The sequence below is a fragment of the Oncorhynchus kisutch genome, linkage group LG18 (assembly GCF_002021735.2).
Source record: "Oncorhynchus kisutch isolate 150728-3 linkage group LG18, Okis_V2, whole genome shotgun sequence".
Taxonomy (NCBI): domain Eukaryota; kingdom Metazoa; phylum Chordata; class Actinopteri; order Salmoniformes; family Salmonidae; genus Oncorhynchus; species Oncorhynchus kisutch.
In genome coordinates this window covers 53794771-53815995 of record NC_034191.2, presented here as the reverse complement: position 1 = coordinate 53815995, position 21225 = coordinate 53794771, and the positions used below count along the sequence as shown (strand labels likewise).

General features: G+C 43.2%; 1 protein-coding gene across 5 annotated transcripts in view; it reads right to left on the bottom strand.

Moving 5' to 3' along the window:
• The window catches only part of drosha (drosha ribonuclease III), a 148130-nt gene that overhangs the window by 14640 nt on the left and 112265 nt on the right, over positions 1 to 21225 (bottom strand). For all 5 annotated transcript variants that reach the window (XM_031796306.1, XM_031796304.1, XM_020507411.2 and 2 more), the window contains exons 28-31: positions 20274 to 20356; positions 18309 to 18412; positions 12644 to 12736; positions 11313 to 11359 (exon numbers count right to left, since the gene is read on the bottom strand). In XM_031796306.1, coding sequence (XP_031652166.1) covers positions 11313 to 11359; positions 12644 to 12736; positions 18309 to 18412; positions 20274 to 20356 — 327 coding nt within the window. The remainder of the gene's footprint in view (positions 1 to 11312; positions 11360 to 12643; positions 12737 to 18308; positions 18413 to 20273; positions 20357 to 21225) is intronic.

The following is a 21225-nucleotide window of genomic DNA, read 5'->3' as shown; positions in this document are numbered from 1 at the left end:
TTCGATCCCATATGGAATCTGTTTTTCGGGCGGCACACTGAACATCCCATATGCCGTTTTATGCTCAGAAATTGTGAGACAGAACAATGTCTTTGTGAATAGCATCCCCTGACATGTATAGCGAACAAAAGTCAATGAATGGGCATCTTGGCCCTCACAGTTAACATTCAGTCAGAGTTTCCTCTTGACTGCTGGCAATAGCATAAATGATGTGTTTAACATTGTTAACTGATGTGAGTTTCTGTGCCTCCCCACAAATTGTTCTCATAATATCAATTGCGTTCGGTAATATCAAAGTCTCTACAGTAGTGTGTGGTTTCATAGCATAGCAGGCCTAGCCATTCACCGTGGAAATGATTCAAGTGCAACGGTCAAGTACAGCCTTTTCCCATAATCTAAGGGCCCTCCATGGTTTAATTTGATCTTTTAGATTTGAATAATTTTCATTTAGATGTTTAAGGTTAACCACATTAATGATTTTGAGATAAATCTTTTGTTGTATATATGTATAATAGATTTATGTTATACGGGAAATTCTTCCACGACCCCATTATCATATCACCACTAGTTTGGGAACCGCTGAACTAAGGTTAGTGGTGACTTTTTAACAGTCTGATGGCCTGGAGATAGAAGCTGTATCTCAGTCTCTCGGTCCCAGCCTTGATGCGCCTGTACTGTCTACATCTTCTAGATGGTAGAGGGGTGAACAGGCCGTGGCTCGGGTTGCTGAGGTCCTTAATGATCTTCTTGGTTATTCCTGTGACACCGGGTGTTGTAGATGTCCTGGAGGGCAGGCAGTGTCCCGAGAGTAATGCGTTGGGCTGACCACACCACCCTTGAGAGCACTGCGGTGATACAGCCAGACAGAATGCTCTCAATGGTGTATCTGTAGAGGTTTGTGAGGGTCTTAGGGGCCATGTCAAATTTCTTTCGCCTCCCGAGGTTGAAAAGGCGCTGTTGCACCTTCACCACACTGTCGGTTTCAGGTTATCAGTGATGTGCACACCGAGGAACTTAAAGCTTTTGACCCTCTCTACCTCGGCCCCATCAGCGTGGATGGGGGAATGCTCTCTCCAGCACTAAGCTTCGGCTTTATTACGAGCAGACTGAATACATATCACCTATAGGCCAACCACAACACTAACACTGCATCTATCTTTGTCTAGACCCTACCTCCCTGTCTTGCCAAGGGGAGCAAATAAAAACACACACAGAAGCAGTATATTCAGATCCTCCATCCACACATCCATCCTTCATACTGTATTGTACTTGTTGTGCATTCACAGAAGCCTTTACCAAGAGATTAAGGGTTTAGTGACAGCTGAGGAGAGAGAATCTAGTCCCCTCCCTGCTCGCTACCAGCCAAAGCCTACTTAGTAATGCACTATATATGGAATAGGAAGCCATCTGGGACACATCCAGAGACTATTTCCTGTAGTATTCAGGAGAAGAAACAGCATTGTTTAGGAAACATGCAGCTGCAGGGGGGACAGCGTATGAAGTGAAGTGGTGGTAATAAAGAAAAGAGATTGAAAGACCACGAAAGAGAGAAAAAGAGCAAGAGTAAGAGCATAAAGGAGAGAGGAATAGATTGAGAGCATGAGAGAGAGAGAACATGAGAGAGAGAGAGAGACAGAGATGGGAAGAGAGAGAGAGAGACTGAGATGGGAAGAGGGTGAGAGATGGAGACAGAGAAAGCGTGTGATATCAGATGAGCGAAAGAGATGAACAAAACTATCTCCGGCTGCTCCAAAAAAAGGATGAGCGATGTGTTGACGAATGGTTAACTCGTCTCCACATGTAAATTTCATGTTCTCCGACCTTTCAGGGCTGGGCTGCTGGGCGCTGGGCTGCCTCTCTCTCTCTCTCTACTCTCCTTCCCCCTCTTCCTCCTACCTAGCAGTCTCAGCCTTAGCTCTGTTTGCACCCCCTCCTCTAGTTCAGGCCTTGGTTAACATTTAATTCTGCCTCGACAGATACAGGCAGGAGATTGTCAAAATGAGAGGCCATCAATTAATAAAATGAGAATCCCTGGAGCCACCAGCGGATCTCTACAGCGTAACGAACACCAAATATTGGGCCCATTTCTCTTTAATGAGCTGTCTGAGCGAGGGCTGAGCACAGCTCTGTCTCTCTTACCTCTTTACTTCTCTTCTGCTGCAGTTAAGTTGCCTGTCAGGGAGGGAATCGGCGGGGGGGGGGGGGGTCGTACGGTTTGAACAAAAACTTAAATTTCACTCTAAAGCGGCCCGATACCAAAGAAGGCCTTAAATAAAACATGGAAATGAACCCTGACAGGCAGAATCATACAGCAACGTAGGAAGCCATTGGACAGTCAGACATACTGTAGGTAGTTACTGTAAGATATTGTTAGTTTAAGGGGAGAAAATGTGTGCATGCCCTGAGGTTGGTCGAGCAGTTGCTGCGTCACATTATGCGATCCCGTGACTGCGTGGGTTTGAATCCTGGCCCCACTGGTTAACACTATATTCTCTTTAATTATGTCTCCTAGCTCATTTCTGTCCATCCCATTCAATAAAAATCTTAAACTACAAAACGCTGCGTTTAATTGAATAAAAAAATAATTTCGGGGTAACAACTAAGCACCTTACTGTAATAGTTTTCAATTCAAAAGGTCAAAAACAAACAAATATATATTTTGCAATAATAAACTAATATTTTGCTAGGATTGTCTGGGAGTGGTCTGAGTGGGGAGGAGGAGGGATACAGTAAGTGAGGGATATGTCATCTGAGGGATGAGGGATATGTAATATGTAATCTGAAGCTGAGAGGTATGGAACTCTGTCATTGGTCTATATTATATCACCTGGTAATGTCATGCAAAACATGCTGATAAGAAGGAGCTGTGTATATTGTTTTTTCAACCAGCAACTAGGGCTGGCCGATATAATTGAATACCGCTATACCGTTATGACTCAACATACCAGTGCCTAAAGAAAGTATTTACACTCTTTGGCTTCTTCCAAATTTTGTTGTGTTACAGTCTGAATTTAAAATTGATTAAATGTTTTGTCATTGGCCTGCACATAATGTCAAAGTGGAATTATTATTTTTTACAAATGAATTAAAAACGAAAAGTTGAAATGTCTTGGGTCAATAAGTATTCAACCCCTTTGTTATGGCAAGCCTAAATAAGTACATTTTCTTAAGTCACATAATAAGATACGCTTTGTGTGCAATAATAGTGTTTAACAATTTTTTTATGACTATGTACCCCACAAATACAATTAACTGTACAGTCCTTTAGTTTCAAACACAGATTCAACCACAAAGACCGGGGAGGTTTTCCAATGCCTCGCAAAGAAGGGCACCTGAGTATCCCTTTGAGCGTGGTGAAGTTATTAATTACACTTCGAATGGTGTATCAATACACCTGGTCACTACAAAGATACAGGAGTCCTTCTTAACTCAGTTGCCATAGAGGAAGGAAACTGCTTAGGCATTTCACCATGATGCCAAAGTTGACTTTAAAACAGTTAAGAGTTGGATGGAACAACAACATTGTAGTTACTCCACAATACTAACCTTTTTGACAGAGTGCAAAAAGGAAAAATACAAATATTCAAAAACATGCATCCTGACCAAAATAATACTGGGAAAAAATGTGACAAAGCAATACAAAGTGTTATATTTGGGGAAAATACAATACAACACAGTACTGAGTACCACTCGCCATATTTTGCATCATGTTATGGGTATGCTTGTAATCGTTGAGGACTGGGGAGTTTGTCCAGGATAATGAATGGAGCTTAGCACAGGCAAAATCCTAGAGGAAAACCTGGTTCAGTCTGCTTTCGACCAGACACTGGGTGATGAATTCCTGTTTCAGCAGGACAATTAACCTAAAACACAAGGCCAAATCTACACTGGAGTTACTTACCAAGAAGACAGTGAATGTTCCTGTGGCAGAGCTACAGTTTTGATTAAAATCTACCTAAACATTTATGGTAACCCCTGAAAAAGGATGGCTAACAATGGTTAACAAAACATTTGACAGAGCTTGAAGAATTTTGAAAAAAAAAAAAGATTGGCAAATATTGCACAATCCTGGTGTGGAATGCTGTTAGAGACTTACCCAGAAAGACTCACATCTACAATCACTGCTATAAGGTGCTTCTACTAAGTATTGACTCAGGGGTGTGCATTCTTATGTAAATGAGATATTTCTCCATATCATTTTCAATACATTTGCACACATTTCTAATAACATGTTTTCACTTTGTCATTCTGGAGTACCCTGTGTAGATGGGTGAGAAAATACATTTAATCCATTATGAATTCAGGCTATAACAATGTGGAATAAATTCAAGGGGTATGAACACTTTGAAGGCACTGTAGATTTGTACAATATCGTTTATAACAATATTTTGATAAATTGCTAAATAAATAAAAAATTGTACAAATTGGACAACTTTATCTGTTTTGTCGAGCATTAAACCAACAGAACAAAGAATGCCAATTTAAAATCACATAGAATGAATTTGTTGCACTTCTATTGTCATGCACTTCTTTAAAAAAACATACTTAAAACTTTTGTTATTCAGAAACATACCGTCACAAATAAGAAACATATTGTGATGTGACAGCCCTCCTGGCCACTATCAGGAAATAACACCGATCCAACGTCTTCGCACCTTTCCAATGTTACAGTTTTATCAGCTGCTGTACAATATGATACAAAACACAGGAAAAACTGGATTTTGACTGCACTGGGCCATTAAACACATTCCATGTCTCAGTCATACTGTAGTGAGAGCCTGGCTCTCTCTCTCAGCAAGTAGCTAGCTTTATTGGGAAAGGGGGGGGAAAAAACAGTCCAACGCAGCCCCAGGTTGCAACCAAAATGGCACCCTACTATTCCCTAGTGTCTTCAGAAAGTTGACTTTTCCCCCATTTTGTTGTTACAAAAAGTGGGATTCAAATGGATTTAATTGTAAAATACTTTAAAAGTCAAAGTGGAAGAAAACATATCTTGATTAGATAAGTATTCAACCCCGTGAGTCAATACATGTTACAATCACCTTTGGCAGCGATTACAGTTGTGAGTCTCTATGAGCTTTGCACACCTGGATTGTACAGCACTGGCACATTATTCTTTCAAACATTCTTTAAGCTCGATCAAGTTATTGATCATTGCTAGACAGCCATTTTCAAGTCATGCCATAGATTATCAAGCCAATTTAAGTCAAAACTGTAACTAGGCCACTCAGGAACATTCAATATCCTCTTGGTAAGTAACTCCAGTGTATATTTGGCAATGTGTTTTAGGATATTGTCCTGCTGAAACGTGATTGTGTCTCCCAGTGTCTGATGGAAAGCAGACCAGGTTTTGCTCTAGGATTTTTCCTGTGCTTAGCTCTATTCCGTTACTTTTTAAATAAAATAACTCCCTAGTAATTGCAGATGACAAGCATACCTATAACATGATGTAGCCACCACGCTTGAAAATATGGTGAGTGGTACTCGGTGATGTGTTGGATTTTCCCCAAACATAATGTTTTGCAATCAAAACATAACGTTATTTCTTTTCCACATTTTTGCAGTTTTACTTTAGAGCCTTATTGCAAACAGGTGCATGTTTTAGAATATTTTTTATTCAGTACATGCTTCCTTTTCACTCTGTCAATTAGGTTAGTATTGTGGAGTAAGTAAACATGGTTGATCCATCCCCAGTCTCCTATCACAGCCATTCAATTCTGAAACTGTTTTAAAGTCACCACTGGCCTCATGGTGAAATCCTTGAGTGGTTTCCTTCCTTATCTTTGTAGTGACTGGGTTTATTGATTACATCATCGAAAGTGTAATTAATAACATCACCAGGCTCAAAGGGATATTTAATGTCTGCTTTTTAATTTCACCCATCCACCAATACGTGCCCTTCTTTGCAAGGCATAGGAAAACCTCCCTGGTCTTAGTGGTTGAATCGGTGTTTGAAATTCACTGCTCGACTGAGGGACCTTACAGACAATCGTGTGAGGTACTGAGACGAGGTAGTCATTAAAAAATCATTTAAAACCCTATTATTGCACACAGAGTGAGTCCATGCAACTTTATGGGCTCCCGAGTGGCACAGCAGTCTAAGGCACCACATCTCAGTGCTAGAGGCGTCACTAGAGACACCCTGGTTCGAATCCAGGCTTTATCATGTATTTTGGGCGGCAGGTAGCCTAGTGGTTAGAGCGTTGGACTAGTAAACGTAAGGTTGCTAGTTGACAAGGTAAAACTATGTATTTTTGCCCCTGAACAAGGCAGTTAACCCAATGTTCCTAGGCCGTCATTGTAAATAAGAATTTGTTCTTAACTGACTTGTCTAGTTAAATAAAGGTCAAATAAGAAAAATCACAACCGGCCATGATTGGGAGTCCCATTGGGCAGCACACAATTGGCCCAGCGTCGTCTGGGTTTGGCCGGTGTAGGCCGTCATTGTAAATAAGAATAAGTTAACTGACTTGCCTAGTTAAATAAAGGTTAAATGTAAAAAACAAAATGTGACTTGTTAAACACATTTCTACTCCTGAACTTATTTAGGCTTGCCTTAACACTGGGGTTGAATAGTTATTGACTCAAGACATTTTACACATTTGAATTAACGTGTAAAAATAAATACAAAACATAATTCCACTTTGACATTACGGGATATTGTGTGCAGGCTAGCATCAAAACATGTACATTTAATCAATTTTAAATTAAGGCTGTGACAACAAAATGCAGGACAAGTCAAAGGGAGTGAATACTTTCTGAAGGCACTGAACGGCATAGGGTGCCATTTGGGATGCAGACCTGGACAGTTTGTAATGTCTGATGGAGGGAGAGGAAGAGGCTTTGCAGGGAGAGATGATTTTAAATGAACTGACCTTTTCAGGAGGTATCGCTAAACTAGTCACATGAAACGGCAATTTATGAGGAGGGAAATGTTCATTTACTAGTAATGAGCATCTATCAATCACTATGACAGGGGCATTACACAGGGGAGAGAGAATGGAGGGAATTAAGAATTGGAGGAGAGGGGGGATTGAGAGAGGGAGAGAGAGCATGTCTTCTCTACGCCTCCAGATAAGGAGGGAAGGTGGGGCTGTTAAAAAAACAAACTAAGACACTAATGTTTCATAAAAGCGAGGGTTTGAATGCCCAAACAGTATCAATCACAGGCCGCTAGGGGACTCATTTGCAGGCCGAAACCAAATAAAATCTTTGACCTTAGTGACCTTCACAACTTTGCCTGCTTCCTCCGTACTCCAGCAAGGCTGGCTTCACCCAGCTACACGCTAATTAGGTCAGGTGAAGAGGAACAAATTATACTGTTGATTAATGTGTTACTGGTCCACACACACCTAACTCTCAATGTATTCAAACTAATGCATTACACATGCACATAGATGTGCAGAGTTTCGGAGGAGGTGATTGGTGTATGGGGGGGATGATGATGATGGGGATTTCTTTCATATCAGGTTCTGAGAGCCTATAATTGTGTTCTACCTGGCAGTGAATGAGGCAACGCAAATGAGCCCCCCACCTCACTTTTGATCTGAAATCACCATCAACCACTAATTAATGTATCATTTTTGCAGATTGAAAGTGTTAGAGCTAGAATTGTATCAATACTTATCTTTAAAAAATTGCTATGACATAGCCAAAGAATATAAAGTACAACTTTGGATTTCACCCCTGCATCATAATCAAATGGTTTAGACCAGTGGTCAACAAGATCACATCCTTAGTCAAGATCTACAGCTCAGATTATTTTTAAACATATATATATTTTTTTACATTAACCTAATCAAAACAGTTCTGTAGGAATGAGGTTTGTGCAGAAGGCCTACTAATTCATTATCACAGCATGTTGACTATATTCCTGGCCTGCCAATATTGCTCCTCAGACCATATTATATTTCAAAACTCGAGCTTTGATAACAAAAAAGCTCAGTTTGTGTAGCACTTGCGAGGCATAGCTGAGCATAAATAATTAGCGAATTATTATTTGTATTATTTTACTGGACTGATGGTACCTGCATCTGGTGGTCCTGACGCATTCAAGACAACCGTTTACTCAAAAATGGAAAAAAAGAAAACGAGGTCAAATCATGACGTCCAGTGATCTTCAGGTCGGAAAGTCGGAGCTCTATCTAGAAAGATGCCTGAACTTCTGACTTGGAGTTCCGATTTGGATGACCATTCAAAACAAATGTCCCAATTTTATCGAAGTTGTCTTGAACGCACTGAAGTCGGAAGTCAGAGATTTCCGAGTTCCCGAAAAAAAAAACGTCTCAGAGGAGGGAGGGAGAAAGGGGCAGAGGGTCCGCCTCTCACGGTCCCTGCTCTCTCCTTCCTTTCCTCCGGTGAGACTGACCACCGGACACAGCCTTCCCCCTGATGGCGAAACTCAAGTCTCACCGCATCTGCTTCATGCACAAATTCAGGTTGTTCCTATGACCAGAGAAAGTTAAATATTCTTCGATATTAAAATAGACAACGCTTCTCTTGCGTTGACCATGAAGTGTGGGTAGCAAAAGTGATTGAAGTGCTATTTTCCTGTATTTCTAAAAATGACCACATACAGTGCCGTCTGAACATTTTTCAGACCCCTTGCCTTTTTCCACATTTTGATAGGTTACAGCTTTATTCTAAAATTGATTAAATGTTTTTTTTTTCTTCACAATCTACACACAATATCCCATAATGACAAAGAAAACATTTCTAAACTAGTTTTATCTAATTAATAAAAAATAAAAAAAGTACATTTATATAAGTATTCAGACCTTTTAATCAGTACTTTGTTGAAGCACCTTTGGCAGCGATTACAGCCTCGGGTATTCTTGGGTACGACGCCACAAGCTTGGCACATCTCTATTTGGGGAGTTTCTCCAATTCTTCTCTGCAGATCCTCTCAAGCTCTGTCAGGTTGGATGGGGAGTGTTGCTGCATAGCTTTTATCAGGTCTCTCCAGAGGTGATCGATCGGGTTCAGGTCTGGCTGGGCCACTCAAGGACATTCAGAGAATTGTCCCAAAACCACTCCTGCATTGTCTTGGCTGTGTGCTTAGGGTCGTTGTCCTGTTGGAAGGTGAACCTTCACCCTGTCTGATTTTTAATGCTCTGGAGCAGGTTTTCAAAAAAGATCTCTGTACTTTGCTCCATTCATCTTTCCCTCTATCCTGACTGGTCTCCCTGTCTCTGAACAACATTACCACAGCATGATGCTGCAACTACCATGCTTCAATGTAGGGATGGTGCCAGATTTCCTCCAGACGTGACGCTTGGCATTCAGGCCAAAGAGTTCAATCTGGGTTTCATCAGACCAGAAAATATTGTTTCTCATAGTAAGAGTCTTTAGGTGCCTTTTAGCAAACTCAAAGTGGGCTGTCATGTGCCTTTTACTGAGGAGTGGCTTCTGGCCACTCTATCATAAAGGCCGTATTGGTGGATTGCTGCAGAGATGGTTGACCTTCTGAAAGGTTCTCTCATCTCCACAAAGGGACTAGAGCTCTGTCAAGAGTGACCTTTGGATTCTTGGTCACCTCCCTGCCAAGGCCCATCTCCTCCGATGGGTCAGTTTGGCCGGGCTGCCAGCTCTAGGAAGAGTCTTGGTGGTTCCAATTTCTTGGTGGTTCCATTCTTCCATTTAAGAATGAGAGGCCACCATGTTCTTGGGGACCTCTCTCGGAGCTCTACGGACAATTCCTTCGACCTCAATGCTTCGTTTTTGTTAGGACATGCACTGTCAACCATGGGACCTTACATAGACAGGTGTCTGCCTTTCCAAATCATGTACAATCAATTGAATTTACCACAGGTGGACTCCAATCTAGTTTTAGAAACATCTCAAGGATGATCAATAGAAACAGGTGCACCTGTGCTCAACTTCGTCTCATAGGAAAGGGACTGAATACTTACGTAAATAAGGTATGCGGAAGACATTTCAGTTGAACAACGTTCCCTATTTGGTTTTTATATTTTTAATACATTTGCAAACATTTTTATCAACCTGTTTTCACTTTGTCTATATGGGGTAATTGTGTAGATTGATGTTTTTTTAATTTAATCCATTTCAGAATAAGTCAAGAGGTCTGAAACTGATTGTTTCAAGGAAAACTACCAAAATTATTTGTGATGGTGAACCTGAACAAATCTAAATAAAATATACTGTAAGCCCTGATCCAGTAAAACACAATTGTAAACAGCACATTTAGAAATTACATTGGTTATCACTCAACTAATAAAGTCAAATATTGCGCAAGTCATTTTACAATCTTTTGAAAGCTGAAAATCACACGCAGACATGTCAGATCAGGAATAGGCCTACCTCCTGTTTGTCAGTGAGCAAAGAAACGCGCAGCTCGCAATTTGTCTAGGCTACTGATATTGCATGGGGTTGATCGGCATGCAAAAATGACACGTAGATCAATGACTGTCAACATAATTACATGCTTAGTCCGACACTGAAGGAGAGTTGTCAGACTGCATAGTTGTCACAAAAGATGAGGTATTTTCAGAAGATAGAAAGAAAGCAATTTGAGTAATTGAGTAAAACATTTTAGTGAACCAGCGATTCGTAACATTTGAATGGATTTTCTGACCGAATCATGCTACATTTGGATCGGTTTGGGGTCCCGCAGACCGATGCACTCATATCTTAAACATTTAAACCAGCAACCGATGCATATTGGCGAATTGTTACATAGGGATCTAAATAGTCTGCTTACCAAATGGAACCCTATGCCCTAAGATGCAAGTCACAGCACTACACAGCTCAAGAACCGGGATCATACTCGACACAAGTCTCACACACAGACCAAGGCCTATTCTCATTTTGTCCCTTTTGTTTTAAATACACCAAACAGAGACTTCAACAAGGTCCTCCAAGGCTATTAGCATTGCAGAGGGCCCTTAGCTGGTGTTAGCTTAGCATCCTTGGCCCATAATGCAGGCAGGCCAGGCCACATGCTAGCTGTGTTCTGGACTTTCTCTTCAAACAGGCTAATTCTCCATATCCAGCAGCCAACCGACTGGACAGGGCAGTGACCACCACTCTCCAAAGCTCTTTGGCAGCCATTTCGTAATTTAAAAGACACCAAAGCAGGGTATGTGTTATTTGTGAAAGGCTTAAACACGTCGAGGTGGTTCGAACCTCTTCAAATGACTGGACAGGCCACTACACTTTGGCAGTCATTTTGAAAAATATTTGAAAAGACAAAGCAAATATTGAACAAAAGAACCAAAGCAGGGTACTACAGTATGTGAAGGGCTTAAACATATTACACTTAGTGGTGGTTCCAACTTCTTCAAACTACTCACATTTCTCGAGTGCGTCCATAGCAGCTCCCATCTCCGCCTGTTGGATACTGGATTGAAAAGGAGAAGGGAAAAAAAGAGAGAAAGACGGACAAGAAAGAAAAGGTATTTAGCATATTCAAAACATCCCTTTCAAATGCTGTAGTCTGAGAGCATGCCAATGACAGAGGATTATATAAAAATGTTTTTCCCCAAAGCCTCCCAGGTAGCTAGCACCATGCATACATCTCACAGAGGTAGCTAAGCCTTTGGGCCAGGCGCTCTCTCAGCATGTACACTGTTTACTGTATTGCTCTCTGTAAATATTATATTATGTGATCATAGGCAAGTGGCAGGGGGGGTAACGGGGCTTACGTTTAGTAAATATAAAACAGTAAGCTGGGTAGAGATACTATGGAGGGGACAAAGTTATCGCCAGCTTAGAGGCAGAGAGCGCTCTTTCAAGAGGGCCATGAGAGGGATTTTCAATGCAGAGGGGTGAGAGATGTTTGATGGATTTTGTATTATTCTTAAGCTGAGTAGAATGGTTTTATCTCGTCTCTGAAAGGGTCTTCCTTCACGCAGCGATTCACATTTTCTTTACCCTACGGTTCTTTATAAAAGCCTCCCCATCCTTTCCCCCCGTCCCTCTGAAGAGAAACATCACAGGTAGAACCAAACAAAACCCTAGCTAGCCCTGGAGAAAATCTGTCTCAAATGGCACCCTATACCCTTCATAGTGCATTAGTTTTGAACAAAAGGGAACAGGGTGCACTATGAAGGGAACAGGGTGCCTATTGTGCCGCAGCCTAAGACACACTGTGTGCGGACTTTTTTTTGTCACAGAGCTTTTCTCCAGCCATGCCAGCTAGCCCTAGCTCTAGTCCAGGGCGTTAGTGAAGGCATGCTCAGCGTTAGCGAACCGCATTAATGTCCTGGACCAGAGCTAAGCTAGCTCTGGAGAGAGAGACACTGTGTGCGGTCTCTCGCTCTCACAGGGCATTTCCCCTCCTCAAAATGATGTTTCTATAATACCATTTATGTCAATTCAATAATGAATCGATTCATTTTCATTCCGCATAAAGTCCCTCCCAATAGAACAGCCACAGAGCTTAATTGCTATAATAAACACCATCAATAAAACATGGCCATTATTTCTCGAGCCCATTAGCCGTGCATTGAGCAGAGCGGTGCACACTGAAGACTGCATCCTGGACGCCACTCTATTCCCTGTGTAGTGCACTACTTTTGACCAAGAACCAATGGGCCTCTGGTCAAAAATCAGTGCACTATATAGGGACTAAGGTGCCATTTGGGAAACATGCTAACTCGGTCTAATGGGTGGGTCTACGTACCTTGGGCCCTTGCCACAGCCTATCCTCTCTCCTTTGAAGTACACAGCCACAGTGTAGGTTCGCGCGTGAGACGGCCCCACTGTCTGCAGGGTCCTGCAGCAAACGGATGAAAAGGAGAGTGGGATGAGCGACGGAGGAGAGGAAAAAAGGAGCAAGAGAGAAATAATGACAGACATGAGAAAGCACAAGGACACTCAATGTTGGTATCGTCTTTCTGGAAAAGAACAAGAAAACAAACATTTTCATTTGGAGCTAATATAATTCATCTCCAGAGAGAGAGGAAAAAGGGAGAGAGGAAAATACAGGAGAATACTTTGATTCGCCTGGGCGTGGTTTGACAGTGTACAGAAGCCATCTGAGGGACAGTTAAACAATAAAAGGCCCCCCATCATCTCTGGACGGTTAAAATATGTGTGTTCTTCTGCTACAAAGAAAATAAAATAGAATAAAGTAGTAAAAGAATGATAATGCTCTCTGACAGTCCCCACCAGGTTTTGGTGTTATGTGGAAATACATGAGCCACCGGAAAACTCAGGGAGAAAGTCCTGGAAAACGATATCACATTCATATCATATGAAACATTTAAAAATATATTAGACATCACCATTTTTAGTTAGATATCAGCAGGGAGAAGGGAGTACAAGTAAACAACACTTGTAGATGTCTAAAATGTTAACATTAGCATAAACCACACACCGACACCCTAAATTATTAACAAACAATTTACTTATTTCAGGGGTGCCATTAATTTTTAATGCAATGTGGTCACTTACGGCATTTCATCAATAATTCAATCATATTTCTCACTTACAAATGAAGAAGCCTGTGGCATGTTCCGAAACAAATACTAACGGTTCTTCAGCCCTGCTGAATTCTGAAACAAACCTCGACAGGGAAAACTGTCACTTGGAATTAGAATCTCTCTGAAAGCGGCAGAAACCAGAGAAATGGGGATATGAGGAAGCATTAGTCAGCTGTCACATCCAAGCAGGTCACACATTCAGTACAGTACAGACAGACATAATATGTATGTTTGTATTGATTTTATGGTCCTTTAATAGTGGTTTCTTTGCAGCAATTCGACCATGAAGGCCTGACTCACACAGTCTCTTCTGAACAGTTGAGATGTGTCTGTTACTTGAACTCTGTGAAGCATTTATTTGGCTTTAATCTGTGGTGCAGGTAACTCTAATGAATTTATCCTCTGCAGCTGAGGTAATGCTGGGTCTTCCTTTCTTGTGGCGGTCCTCATGAGAGCCAGTTTCATCATAGCGCTTGGTTTTGGCAACTGCAATTGAAGAAACTTTCAAAGTTCTTGACATTTTCCGGATTCACTGACCTTCACATCTTAAAGTAATGATGGACTGCTGTTTTTCTTTGCTTATTTGACCTCTTCCTGCCATAATATGGATTTGGTCTTTTACCAAATAGAGGTATCTTCTGTATACCAGCCTTAACTTGTCACAACACAACTGATTAGCTCAAACGCATTTAGGAAAACAAATTCCACAAATGAACTTTTAACAAGGCACACCTGTTCATTGAAATGCATTCCAGGTGACTACCTCATGAAGCTGGTTGAGAGAATGCTAATATTGAGCAAAGCTGTCATCAAGGCAAAAGGTGGCTACTTTGAAGAATCTCAATATGTGTTCATTTGTTTAACACTTTCTTGGTTACTACATGATTCCATATGTGTTATTTCATAGTTTTGATGTCTTCACTATTATTCTACAATGTAGAAATGTGTAAAAAATTAAGAAAAACTCCGGAATGAGTAGGTATGCCCAGACTTTTGACTGGTACTGGAAATATATATAAACTCCTTTTTCAGGACCTTTTCAGGTCTTTCAAAGATAATTTGTAAAAATCCAAATAACTTCACAGATCTTCATTGTAAAGGGGTTAAAAACGGTTTCCCATGCTTGTTCAGTGAACCATAAACAATTAATGAACATGCACCAGTGGAACAGTTGTTAAGACACTAACAGCTTACAGACAGTAGGCAATTAAGGTCAGTTATGAAAACTTGGGACACTAAAGAGGCCTTTCTACTGACTAGGAAAAAAAACAAAAGAAAGATGCCCAGGGTCCCTGCTCATCTGCGTGAATGTGCTTTAGGTATGCTGCAAGGAGGTATGATGACTGCAGATGTGGCAGGGCAATAAATTGCAATGTCCGTACTGTGAGACGCCTAAGATGTCCTCGCAGTGGCAGAACCACTTGTAGCAACACCTGCACAGGATCGATATATCCAAACATCACACCTGCGGGACAGGTACAGGATGGCAACAACAGCTGCCCGAGTTAAGAACGCACAATCCCTCCATCAGTGCTCAGACTGTCCGCAATAGGCTGAGAGAGGCTGGACCAAGGTCTTGTAGGCCTGTTGTAAGGCGGGTCCTCACCAGACGAGTTGCGATTTTGTCTCACCAGGGGAGATGGTCGGATTCGCGTTTATCGTTGAAGGAATAACCATTACACAGAGGCCTGTACTCTGGAGCGGGATCGATTTGGAGGTGGAGGGTCCGTGGTCTGGGGCGGTGTGTCACAGCATCATCGGACTGAGCTTGTTGTCATTGCAGGCAATCTCAACACTGTGCTTTACAGGGAAGACATCCTCCTCCCTCCTGTGGTACCCTTTCTGCAGGCTCATCCTGACATGACAATGCCACCAGCCATACTGCTCGTTCTGTGCGTGATTTCCTGCAAGACAGGAATGTCAGTGTTCTGCCATGGCCAGTGAAGAACCCGGATCTCAATCCCATTGAGCACTGAAAGCGCAAACCACTACTTTTAATCAGGGCAAGGTGACCGGAAACATGACCGAATACAAACAGTGTAGCTATTCCCTCCGCAAGGCAATCAAACAAGCTAAGCGTCAGTATAGATACAAAGTAGAATCTCAATTCAACGGCTCAGACACAAGAGGTATGTGGCAGGGTCTACAGTCAATCATGGATTACAAAAAGAAAACCAGCCCCGTCACGGACCAGGATGTCTTGCTCCCAGGCAGACCAAATAACTTTTTTGCCCGCTTTGAGGACAATACAGTGCCACTGACACGGCCTGCAACCAAAACATGCGGCCTCTCCTTCACTGCAGCCGAGGTGAGTAAAACATTTAAACGTGTTAACCCTCGCAAGGCTGCAGGCCCAGACGGCATCCCCAGCCGCGCCCTCAGAGCATGCGCAGACCAGCTGGCTGGTGTGTTTACGGACATATTCAATCAATCCCTATCCCAGTCTGCTGTTACCACATGCTTCAAGAGGGCCACCATTGTTCCTGTTCCCAAGAAAGCTAAGGTAACTGAGCTAAACGACTACCGCCCCGTAGCACTCACTTCCGTCATCATGAAGTGCTTTGAGAGACTAGTCAAGGACCATATCACCTCCACCCTACCTGACACCCTAGACCCACTCCAATTTGCTTACCGCCCAAATAGGTCCACAGAGAATGCAATCTCAACCACACTGCACACTGCCCTAACCCATCTGGACAAGAGGAATACCTATGTGAGAATGCTGTTCATCGACTACAGCTCGGCATTTAACACCATAGTACCCTCCAAGCTCGTCATCAAGCTCGAGACCCTGGGTCTCGACCCGGCCCTGTGCAACTGGGTACTGGACTTCCTGACGGGCCGCCCCCAGGTGGTGAGGGTAGGCAACAACATCTCCACCCCGCTGATCCTCAACACGGGCCCCACAAGGGTGCGTTCTGAGCCCTCTCCTGTACTCCCTGTTCACCCACGACTGCGTGGCCACGCACGCCTCAAACTCAATCATCAAGTTTGCGGACGACACAACAGTGGTAGGCTTGATTACCAACAACGACAAGACGGCCTACAGGGAGGAGGTGAGGGCCCTCGGAGTGTGGTGTCAGGAAAATAACCTCACACTCAACGTCAACAAAACTAAGGAGATGATTGTGGACTTCAGGAAACAGCAGAGGGAACACCCCCCTATCCACATCGATGGAACAGTAGTGGAGAGGGTAGCAAGTTTTAAGTTCCTCGGCATACACATCACAGACAAACTGAATTGGTCCACTCACACAGATAGCATCGTGAAGAAGGCGCAGCAGCGCCTCTTCAACCTCAGGAGGCTGAAGAAATTCGGCTTGTCACCAAAAGCACTCACAAACTTCTACAGATGCACAATCGAGAGCATCCTGGCGGGCTGTATCACAGCCTGGTACGCAACTGCTCCACCCACAACCATAAGGCTCTCCAGAGGGTAGTGAGGTCTGCACAACGCATCACCGGGGGCAAACTACCTGCCCTCCAGGACACCTACACCACCCGATGTTACAGGAAGGCCATAAAGATCATCAAGGACAACAACCACCCGAGCCACTGCCTGTTCACCCCGCTATCATCCAGAAGGCGAGGTCAGTACAGGTGCATCAAAGCTGGGACCGAGAGACTGAAAAACAGCTTCTATCTCAAGGCCTTCAGACTGTTAAACAGCCACCACTAACATTGAGTGGCTGCTGCCAACACATTGACTCAACTCCAGCCACTTTAATAATGTGAATTGAAGGGAAATTATGTAAAATATATCACTAGCCACTTTAAACAATGCTACCTAATATAATGTTTACATACCCTACATTATTCATCTCATATGTATACGTATATACTGTACTCTATATCATCTACTGCATCTTTATGTAATACATGTATCACTAGCCACTTTAACTATGCCACTTTGTTTACATACTCATCTCATATGTATATACTGTACTCGATACCATCTACTGTATCTTGCCTATGCCGCTCTGTACCATCACTCATTCATATATCTTTATGTACATATTCTTTATCCCCTTACACTTGTGTGTATAAGACAGTAGTTTTGGAATTGTTAGTTAGATTACTTGTTGGTTATTACTGCATTGTCGGAACTAGAAGCACAAGCATTTCGCTACACTCACATTAACATCTGCTAACCATCTGTATGTGACATTTTTATTTTATTTTATTTGAATAATACTCATCACTGTAACCCTTCATTCAGTCTTAGAATGGGACTGTCCCTTGTTGCGTAGATGTCTCTCTCAATGTAGCATGACATTTGCCATAAAACTGCACGTCTCTCTCTGCCCCATGGCAAAATGTGTAGAATTGCAATAAGTTTACCACCAAGCTGCGTCCCAAATGGCACCCTATTCCCTATATAATGCTCTACCTTTGACCAGGGAACATATGGGCCCTGGTCAAAAGTAGTGCACTATATAGGGAATAGGGTGCCATTTCAGACACATCCCAAAGCCTGCTATCAGTTGCTTCCCATGAAATATTCAGACCTTAATTCAAATCAAATCTCTCAAGTTATCTTAACAAGAAAGTGAAGTATACACTGTGGTGAATTCCAAACAGGCTGGTCCTGTAACCCCCACACACGCAGTTGTCAGTTATCAGAGACATTTAGCCTAGTTCATTTCGCCTTGGAACTTGGGAAGCTGTCCGTCAAATGACACTTGTCCCTTGACCTTATGTCAAATAAGAGGTTTCTTTGGAAGTGGTGCTTTTTATCCCAACAACAAAGACCTTTACACAACACAGCACATTCACTATACCTGTGTGTGGTTAATGTGTGTGTGTGTGTGTGTGGGGGGGGGGGGCAGGAGAACAAGTTGTATGGAGGGAGCAATAGCTTACTTGTAGAGGGGTATGTCGGGCTCCTTGCCCTCCGTGCGCAGGGTCAGGCAGCACTGTTGGAGCTGGGATTTAGGATCGTTCCAATCCTGGTTTAGGATAAACTCCTGCAACACACACGCGCACATGCTTTACACATCACAAATACTGTAGAGTAACAATTACTAACTCTACCTCTATTCATCTCCCTTTCCCCTGCTTTCATTGCTTCCCTGACTCTTTCCTGCTTTCCACCTCTTATCCTACTCTCACTTTTTGTTCTGTTCGTCTCTGGCGCTCTCTGCCTCTCCGCTCTCTCCATCTCTCTGACTTTTCTCTCTCTGCAGTGGGCACAAATCACAGGCTACTTAAGACAAAAGCGTCTCCAGCCTGCTCCTAGCAGAGACAGAAATACAGAGCTCTCTCTCAGGGTCTGTCTGGGAGTCTCCCAGGTGTGCAGGCCTGATACATTCTCCAATCCAAAGGGACTTCTAAAAGCACTTCCATTAACTGGAAAGCAGCCCTTTTATAAAAAAGGGACACTTTGAATCTATAACTGTCTGTTCCTATTAATTTTCTACAAAGATGGGTTCGGCATGCCTTGTAGCCAATGCTCTCGCCTGCTCCCTCTTTGGTGTTCCCTCTCTCTCTCTGGGGGGCATCCCTACCCCTCCTTCCTGCCTTCAGCAATAAGAGATTTGTACTGGCTGTTTTGATACCAAAACACATGCACATAAATTGCACAAATACATACACACAGGTGTACACACACGTACATCCTACAAGGACATAATGGTTCCATATAAGTCCTTTGACTTTCTTCCAGAAGATTCTATAAAGCAATAATAGCCTCTTAGAAACCAGAGCCCTATGTTCCAAACTGCTCCCTATTCCCTACATAGTGCATTACTTTAGGGAATAGTGGTCCCTATGGGGCCAGGACAAATATAAGCACCCACTCACATTATCATATAGGGAATAGGGTGCCCTTTGGGATGAAGTCTGAAAGGCTATGTGAAGAGATGTGTTGGGCTTTTTCACAACTTTTTGGTGGAAGTGGAAATGAGGTGCTCTCTCTCTGTAGTCGCACACACACACACACACGGTTCAGATCCTCCATGGCCACCCACACTCCCAGGAGACCCACACAGACAGCAATTAGTACACCATTGTAGGCTGAGCCATCACCTTCACACAGTGTGGAGGATGTGTGTGAGTGTGTGAAGGAGGTAGCCGTAGTGTGTGTGTGTGTGTGTGTGTGTGTGTGTGTGGAAGCAGTAGTCTCTCTTGACCATTCTAACAGGAAGAAGCAGGTCCACCAAGCTATTCATCCTACAGACAGAATGTCTTCTCTAAAGGGAGGGAGGGAGGGAGAGGAGGGAGGAGGAGGGTGGCAGGTCCACCAACCTATTCATCTTACAGAGACCCACTTCTCTAAATCTCACCAATTTACTGATACGTCACACCACCTGCCATCTAATACGAGAGGAGGCTTAACTGAGGTCTTTCTGAATGAACACCACACCCACCACCTGAAACACTTGAGAAACAACAGCACCTTAGAACAGGTCAGTGTGCTGGCTACACCAGTGGTGGTAGGGGATCAATATCTAAACAGTCAGTAACAACCCAATAAAGTAGCTAGCAAAGACCCAACCGGAACCGGCGCCAATTAAAGATGACTACAATAGGACTGTACAGCCATGCTAAGACCGTTGAGGAGTCGAGCACCACTTGAGTGCCGCTCGTCAATGCTAGTGCTATTAGTTTAGCCATTAGCTTCCGTCGCCTCCCCTCTCTACCGGTGGTACATAGAGAAGAGAAGAGTGGTCATTGATTGGCGAGTGAGTGGCCTCTCTCGCGGTCGTGGGGATGCTGGCTGTCGATGGGATCAGAGGAGAGTGAGTGCGACCTCACCTTCAGACATGCACGCGCTCAGACGCACAGGGGAGATTGTGCGCGCGCGCACACACACACGCGCTCACTCACCTTCAGTCGAGGGAAGAAGCAGACGTTCATGAAGGTGTGAACGTACTCCAGATCCTTATCGATGTAGAGCGCCGCGATGAAAGCTGCCCGTGACAGAAGAGAAGAGAGGAAAGAACAATGAACGAGGGATGAAAGAGAGGAGAGGCTACATAACGGAAGGGATGAAAGAGAGGAGAGGCTACATAACGGAAGGGATGAAAGGGAGGAGAGGCTACATAACGGAAGGGATGAAAGGGAGGAGAGGCTACATAACGGAAGGGATGAAAGAGAGGAGAGGCTACATAACGGAAGGGATGAAAGGGAGGAGAGGCTACATAACGGAAGGGATGAAAGGGAGGAGAGGCTACATAACGGAAGGGATGAAAGGGAGGAGAGGCTACATAACGGAAGGGATGAAAGGGAGGAGAGGCTACATAACGGAAGGGATGAAAGGGAGGAGAGGCTACATAACGGAAGGGATGAAAGGGAGGAGAGGCTACATAACGGAAGGGATGAAAGGGAGGAGAGGCTACATAACGGAAGGGATGAAAGGGAGAGTCGATGTTTAAGAAGTAAAGTCGTACAAATATAAAAAATGCTTTGTGGTTAAGAACAACATTAACACGAGAGGAGAGGGGGGAGGTTATGGAATGGGTATACTAGAAGGTGGTTTATATATCGACTGAACGGAACCGGATGGACCATGATGGCTGTCTGCTGCCTATCTGGGCCCATATATACATTTCAGGGTAGCAGTGCTGATCTAGGATCCTTTAAAAATATATATATTTTAGATCATAATGAATAAGGTTATATGGACAGATCCTAGATTGGCACTCCTACTCCGAGATGCGTTGTTGATATTGGCCCTGGACTCAATAATAAAGGCTCCATACAAGTTGCACAGACATCAAAAGGAAATAGAACATAATAAATATAAAAATATGATCTTCCACCATAGTTAATGGAACCG